Source organism: Centruroides sculpturatus, unplaced genomic scaffold (assembly GCF_000671375.1).
Source record: "Centruroides sculpturatus isolate CEXI.00-Female unplaced genomic scaffold, Cexi_2.0 scaffold199, whole genome shotgun sequence".
NCBI classification, from domain to species: domain Eukaryota; kingdom Metazoa; phylum Arthropoda; class Arachnida; order Scorpiones; family Buthidae; genus Centruroides; species Centruroides sculpturatus.
This window is the reverse complement of record NW_019384516.1, coordinates 528,588-536,584: the sequence shown is the minus strand read 5'-3', so window position 1 is coordinate 536,584 and position 7,997 is coordinate 528,588. Positions and strand designations below refer to the sequence as shown.

The 7,997-nt window shown below is 31.4% G+C and overlaps 1 protein-coding gene across 1 annotated transcript; it reads right to left on the bottom strand.

Moving 5' to 3' along the window:
* Positions 1-355: 355 nt before the first annotated feature.
* LOC111622562 lies at positions 356-2,744 on the bottom strand. The gene is made up of 8 exons (XM_023364971.1): positions 2,592-2,744; positions 2,192-2,242; positions 1,335-1,403; positions 1,182-1,241; positions 1,042-1,113; positions 887-934; positions 737-811; positions 356-644 (listed from the first exon to the last, which is right to left on the bottom strand). Exons 1-8 carry the CDS (start codon positions 2,679-2,681, stop codon positions 588-590), a joined length of 522 nt encoding a protein of 173 aa, XP_023220739.1. The 5' UTR covers positions 2,682-2,744; the 3' UTR covers positions 356-587.
* Positions 2,745-7,997: the final 5,253 nt, after the last annotated feature.

The following is a 7,997-nucleotide window of genomic DNA, read 5'->3' as shown; positions in this document are numbered from 1 at the left end:
TCTTCATGTATTTTCAAAATCATTGTCATAAATTTACATTTTTTTTTTTGACTGTCTCATTGTCTCTTGGATTTTCTAGATCCCTGAGATTTTCTATATCTATCAATAGATCTAAGGAAACCTCTGAATTAATATCGATAGCCTTTCAAAACTAGAATTATAGTCGATCTTTTGTTGATTGCCTTTAGATATTGATGAGTATGAATTTAGCTTTTTTTTATTTTTGCACAAAAGTGTTAAAGTTATTCTGTGCGAATAAAACGTAGAAAACAATCAAAATAAGTAAATAAATCCCTGTAAATGAAAATCTTATGATAACAGGATATATAAATAATGATGTCTAGAACCAAGCAAATATTTCTACAAAGACAATTTTATTTTAACAATACCAAAATCAAAATGACGGCTGTACATTTAACATTGTAGTTCAACCGACTATACATAAAAAACTACTGTACATTTCGGTTCAAAATATACACAAAATTAATTCCGTCGATTGAAACTTTGACATTGAAAACCGTAGTCGTTAAATTTTGAGAATTAAAGCAAGATCCGGTCCGGGCTTCTCTCTGTTTTTAAATTTATGCTTAAGGAGATGGTGGTGGTGGTGGTGGGGGTGGATTAGCTACTTGGATACCGCATTCCTACCAATATTAATAAAAATATTAGTTAAATGTTACGAGAGACAGAATCATGCCATAAAAGTTATTATGGACACATTCGAGTAAGAGTCTACCTTGGAAATGTGGAAATCCATGCAAGCCTGATACATCTGTATTTGTTCAGCGTGATTGCCAGGGAATCGTTCAGCCTGCAAAATAAGCAAAAAAGGTATTAAGTTTTGAATATTAATTCATTGTAATTGGTACATTATACGCAAACTTACGGCCTCTTTTTGGCAATCCTTATGTTTGTTTATGACTTTCTCTTCGATCTAAACGAAAATAAAAGAAGTTAGACCTGTTTTACGAATAAATTGTATACCAATTTCTTAAAGAGTTAGATATTCTTTAACATTAGATAGAATCGCATCAATTTTACCGGTTTATCCAGTTTCTTGTCTTTAAGTTCTTTTTCTGCTTTGTCGAATTTGTAACTTCCGTCATCGTTCAACTGGAAGACAGAAATAAATATATAGGGACTGTTATATGAGAAATTCTTAAGAGATCGAGAATGCTTACCCATCCTTCCTTCTTAAGACCACAATCAGCTATTTTGTCTCTATGTTCGTCAATCTGTTCCTATTATTTGAAAAAACAGTTGGAAAATTAATTTAAAATTAAACTAGGTCATCTACATTGTAATGAATAAATAACTAAATACATATTACTTACTCTAGTTACTTCACCAGCAGGAGGTGGATATTCTTTAAGGCATTCTTGGATCAGTTTTGATTTTTGTTCCTGATAAAAATATTCAATATTGAAATCATTGTTAATTGTACTAATTGGGGATAATCGGTACCGTACTCTGGAGGACCTCATTTAGGATTGTAATTTACGCAAAGGAAAGAAATTTTCATTCTAAAGAGGAAATTGTTGTCATGTTTTATGAGAAGGTAAATTTTAAAGTTAGCAACATTTTCGACTTATTAATTTTTAAGCAATTTATTTTTTGATCATCCCAATGAGTTCCCGCATTTGCTAAATTTTCACTGTTAGAAGTTAAATATTTAATTCGCCGATCACCGTTAAATATTATCTTAAAGAAATGGGAACATAATTCGAAATTCGAAAGAGGTTCTAACTAAAATGAAAATAAAAAAACTGCCTACGCAAATTCTAGTTCCAGCTCATTAGAATGCAGAAAACGATTGCTCTACTTCTATCAGATAGTTTTTGAATAATCTAATTCTTTAATAGATTAGGTTTTCTATTCGGTTTTTCTTTGCATTTCTTTTCTTTCGTTTTTCCCAACCTATATACTAGCTAGGTGTATTCACTGTAATTGTTTTCGATCCGTCTTTCCGATTGCATGCGGATAACTAACGAAATGTTTTTCTTTTCTATTCTATTCCTTAGCTGTGTCAGAAAATTTCATTAAAATATTCTCTAGATCAATTTCAGTCAACATAATTAAATAAAGATGTATTTCTAAATCCGTATATTCGTAGATTTAGAAGTCAGTTGTTCTTCCTTACATAGATGTAATAATATAGATGAATAGTAAGTAATAAATAGAAAATGCTTACTTTTTCCTCGTTAGAAGGTTTCAACTGAATACACTTTCCCCAGTCGACTTCCTGAAAATAATTCTAGTTAACTATTTTTCACTCGACAAATAATTAAATCATATACTAAATAAATTGAAAATTTTGTCAATTATGCGATAGATTTGTAAATAATTAAAGCAAGTATTAAATTCAAATTAAATAGAAGTCGATAACAATCGAAAAGATAAAGTGAACTGTAATATAGATTCTCAATGGAGTCCAAGCTTACATCATTAGGATATCCTACGGGATTAAAATTCTCCGTAGGATTCTCTACTTCCGACGGACAATATTAAGATAATTTATTTAATTCTTATTAAGTAACAAATTATATCGCCTATATTTGGAATCTTAAAATAAATATGACGAGAGAACTTACCGGGGGTGGTCCTCTAGGACCCGCTGGAGGAGGGCCTTGCTGTGCAGAAACAGCCGCCACCGCCACTACGAGTAGCAAGAAGATTTTCATCCTGCAAAAGACAGGTACTGACCGGCACGGGACAGCCGGTCACTTATATCGGCGTTCTGACCCCTCCCGACACCATTACGCAACGCTCGACCGAGACAATCACTGGTCGCCCGACAAACTCGTCGACACCCGTACTCCTCCCCCGTTCCCCTTCAGCCGTGCGTGTCGGCCGGGAAACTTTACTAAAGTATACGATTACAATTCCGAAAATCGCGGTTAATTCGACAGCGAACAATAGGGATCGATTCTTCGAATGTAGTTTTCACTTTTCTCCAATAATCGCTGGAAGGGGACGACCCGAGATTTTAGGATATTCCTCTTACGGATCCCCGGAAAATTTCCATTTTTTTTTTTTACCAATAGCATGAAATGTGGATAATATATCCCGCCTAGCATTTCTCCAATCGAGCGCTCGTTCGCGGCGCGATTTTCTCGTCGGAAGGTGGTAGAAAATTTCGATTTCGACCTTGGCCCACTTGTCGTCTTCCGCCGACGTCTTTTGGCTCGCGTTTCATCTCGCTCGGGGCTACGAGTTCGGGCGTGGTGGCACCGATGCCGATCGTTTCTCGGTCGAACCGCCCTTCTACGGCCACCTGTTAACCTGGCCGATTGACCCGGGGCGTCGTGACTCAACTTTCTCGCTTTCCGTCAGGTAATCTTCGGAATCGATGCTGACGAAATGTTCCTTATGTAATAAAGATAAAGGAGAGAGTGAAATGCGCCTTTTCCTTCTCACTTATATCGTCGAGCGCTTTAAATCGACGATAGTCGAGGAAAAAAGACTTCGTGTAGGGAAAAAAAGGATATACTATTTATTCAGAAAAGGGGTAAAACTAATTAAAACTTCACAAATAATAAAAAGGATGTTATTCAGTTTATCGCGCGAGAAGAGACCTCGATTCGACCACGATAACTGTACAAAAAATTAAAAGAAAACTTTAGATTATGGAGCGATGCGCGCATGAACTTTATCGCTAGATGAGATTTAGTTCCACTTATTTGCCAGCTTCATTTACAACACATTAAATATGGATGAAAACACCGGGATCTGATCTTTTAACCAATTTTTAGAGTAGCACTCAATGCAAATATTCTACTGCAAAATATTATATTCATTATAATCGGTATTGTACTGCACATTTCTAAAGATAATAAATTCTAAATATTCTAAAAAAATTATATAACGAGACATTTCCATATTATAAACTAAAGAGGGAAATTTTTTCCGTTCTCAGAAATGAACGTAAAATATAAACGAAATGTTAAAACCAGAAAGAAAACTAATATTATGAAAAGATGTGGCGTTGTTTGCGTTTATAAGAACATTTTTCCTTAAGTTATATTAAATTTTATATTTTAAAACTTTATAATTTGTAATTTAGTAAAAATACCCAATAATAAGTCATTATTCTAATATTATATCAGTTGATATAATGTAATGTTTAGTTTATATATAAACCTCTTAAGACGATGTATATTGATTTATGAAATATAATTTAAAAAGTTAAAAAAATTACATTCAAAAATTAAAACTTAGAATTTTATAATTGCGTTTTATTACTTTTCCAATTGAATAAATTTAATTTGTAAAAAAATAAAAATGATTTTTTAATTGCAAAAATGGCTCAAATCTATTCTAAAAATTTGTTTTTTTTTTTGCATAGAAATATAGAAATGATTAATTTGTATTTTTCGTAAAGATAAATGAAATTAAAAATCCAAAATAAAATATTTACTTTCATAAAATTTAATACTTATAATACTTATAGAAAATATTTTGTTTTATATTTACCGAAATTGAAGATTAATAATGTTTTATTTTATTTTTATTGTCCCAATTCGCTTTATATTCATTCCTGGATTTCCTACATTAGGCTCTATGACATATACAGAATATTAAGCAATATCAGGTTTACATATAAAATCTGGACATTTTTACAAAATTGAACACTGCTTTTGACCGATTAAAATATTTCACTCTTTTTTTTTTGAATATATTGACAATAAAATGTTTGATATTTTTTCTTCTTATTTTCAATGACGAAACGATTTTTCGAATTAAATCCAGTGATAGACGTTATACAGAAACGTTTTTAGTAAGAGGCAAACCAGTTCAACAATGAATTAATACAGCCTAGATTATATAATTAAATATTCATTCAAAAAGTAAAGCCATATAATTTTCGTTATTTGAAATGATTGATAGTGAACGATCTTTTAATCAGTTCGAAATTAACGTTAGAGATTAAAATTCTCTACGAATAACAGTTACGTTAGTCGGCACTCGTTTATTCTCTTCGTATGTTTTTCCCTAAATTTCCATTCCGGTTTCATTTCTGTATAAATTATTTATTTTTACTCAATCCACTCGTTTATCAACTGCTAGAAATACTGCGAAAAGATTATCCTCGTTGACGATTAAGTTGTAGGCCTACACAATGAATAGAACGACGAAAAATGTATTTTAATATTATAAAAGTACACAGAAAATGTCAGAGGAATGGAGATGCGGAAATCCACACCGAAAAATCTCTATAACAAAGAATTTCGGAGCGTTTTCTCCCAAACTCATCGATTCGGAACGTTTCTAATTATTGTTTCCTTTCAACTACTCAAAATAGCTTATCGAATGCATTACGCAGTCGCGGTCAATCGCTTGTTTGCGATCGTCAGCCCTTCAATCTCTACTCAGAATTTGTTAATTCGATTAAAAGCAGGAAAAAAAACCAAAGATTTTATCGACGAAAAGCTCGAGGTCAAATAAATAGAAGGTGTATAGGAATTCCCCTTGCCGTTAATTCTATCCCCACTCCGGGAATACCGGGAGCTTTAAATCATTAAGCAGGCTCGACACAATCAATTTGTGATAAAGCTGTACATTTAAATAATTTTCTGAGATGTAGAAATCGTTTTCCATCGCCCACGAAAAATTGCGACACACTTTTGATCGTTTAATTATTTTCAATTTTTTCTTTGTTCTTCGCTACAATAGAGGAGACGTGGAACGAATTCTAAAATGCATGCTATTTAATTAATTACTGGCAAATATTAGATTTTTTCGTTAACGTGAATTCAATAAATATCAATAAATGATGACGTTGGACTATCGAACATGGCGGATAAGAAGAATAGCTTTTAATACTCTTCAGTTAATATGAGTTCTTGTCGTTTACTGGTTTCGACTCTACACAAATCTCAACGATGAGAGAAAATCTAGATTTGAAACGTTTATATTGTTCGTTGTCATGATTACAGATGACAACCAATCTGATTGCACTTATTTATTCATCCCTCGTTCGACATTAGCGGAGGCCAAATAAGAATACGAATCGAAAATTACGAAGGATACTAGAATTAAGAGATTAGCTCGGAATGGCAATCAAAATTTCCAAAAGAGATTAGCGAAGACAGCCGTCAGAATCGTTACTTATCAAACAGCTTCCGCCAAATTTGGCCTGATGCCAATTCAATCTTCATTGACAAGTACTTAATTAGAAGGTAAACGCCTAAATTCTTTCTCCTAATACTTCATTGTCAAATCCTATTGTTTTAATAACTTAAAAAATTCACTAATGTATAGCCTGCTTTTTAATATTACTCATGTTCTAAATTTAAGCTTTTTCGTTTTAGCGACAATAAATATGTAACGGAAGAATGACAACAACTATATATTTATCGATAGCTTCCTGTCGAATAAATGAGTAAACAACTTACATAAGTAGACTACAACAGCAGAAAACAACAGTAAAGGAGTAAAGGAGTTTTACTAGATAATCTTATTATGTCTATTGTTATCGTTATTGCTATTAACTTTATACTGGGTATTAACATAATATTCAATTTATAAGTTACTCGATATTTCTTTGACTATAGAAATATCTTCGTAAATTACTATGCAGTATATATATATATATATATATATATTTAAATACGAATGTTTCTACATAAAACAAATGCAGCTTATCCAAGAGTTCTTGTTATGCCACTGTTTATATATAACCTACATCTATAAAGAATTCGTTCACTTTCTTTTCATAAATGTATAGAGAAAACAGATATATAAAACAATGGAAGATAGAATAATTCAATAATTTCGTATTGTGTAATACAAAAGTTCGGCATAGTTCGATTTCCTAATGCATTTAAAAAAGAAACACAGTAGTATCCACTTGTTGCAATCAGCATATTGTTATCAGAATTAGCAAGTCCGTAGTACATAAGTTAATTATTATAATTAAAATTATAACAACACTAATTATAATTAATACATCTTTAAATTACACATTTTGTTTTATATCTTTTAATGTCAGAATCAATACAATCAGAATGTACAATGATTGTAATCTTATTTACTTATCTCACTTAATGCTATCATTTGGTGATTTTTATAAGTCCAAAATGATTTACAAAAAGGGAATTCTACTGTATATGAAACACTTAATAAAAATGTTTTGATTTAATTTAGGATTTACAGATAAAATGAAAAAGATCAATAAAATGAGAAATTTCCTTTAATCTTGATTACCCTTTTAAACCGTTATTTATTTTTTCTTTCCTGGATATTATATAAAAGAGGGAAAGTATGGCCATCGGTCAGAAATGACTTTCCAAGATTTTTTACATTTTTGGACTGAGGGCACCTTAAAACGTCGAGAAATGTAAAAAAATTCGGGAATTTTTTTCTGCATGTATGCGGCCTAAATTTGTTCACCCACTTTGAAGCTTACTGTGCCTTTTGTCGAAAATTTCTAAAATTTTGCGAAGAGGTTTGTTTATTTGGGGGATTGATGCTGTTAAAATTTAGTGGTTAGGTTGACGGGATGACGAGGTCGTGTGTTATATCTCGAGTAAGGTCGGACTTAATGACAATTTTACTCGTTATTAGCATTTACAATTTTTATAAAACCCATCACTACCCTGAAAATTAAGTTTTTTGTCATTTTATAATAATTAAAATTATAAAAAGTTTTTAATAATACAGTATATCATAACAGATGGCGCCACCAAATGTAGCCGGGAAAGTTAAGCAACTCGTTGCTGGATTTTTTATTATGCCACTTAAAAAAAATAATAATAGTTATCGAGCTTTTAATGTTTACAAATAAGAAGCATGTTATGTTCGTACACAGAATTGCAATTTTTAAAAGTAAAAACGTAGCAAGCGAGCTAAAAAAATATACAAAGTTTTATCTAACATCATTATAACATAAAATTTTAATTTTTTCATTGTAAATGTCTACTAAAAATATTCATCCCGCAAACTATAGAGAGATTTAGTTTAACTGTTAACAGCAGTTTCTATGAATAGACATCATT

What these genes read in the sequence shown, in the direction of transcription:
- LOC111622562 (XM_023364971.1), bottom strand. Translation starts at nt 2,681, where the DNA reads ATGAAAATCTTCTTGCTACTCGTAGTGGCGGTGGCGGCTGTTTCTGCA. An exon ending in GTCCTAGAGGACCACCCCCG is followed by an intron (nt 2,243 to 2,591) that starts GTAAGTTCTCTC and finishes AATTATTTTCAG; the next exon opens with GAAGTCGACTGGGGAAAGTG. An exon ending in ACAAGAAACTGGATAAACCG is followed by an intron (nt 935 to 1,041) that starts GTAAAATTGATG and finishes ATTTTCGTTTAG; the next exon opens with ATCGAAGAGAAAGTCATAAA.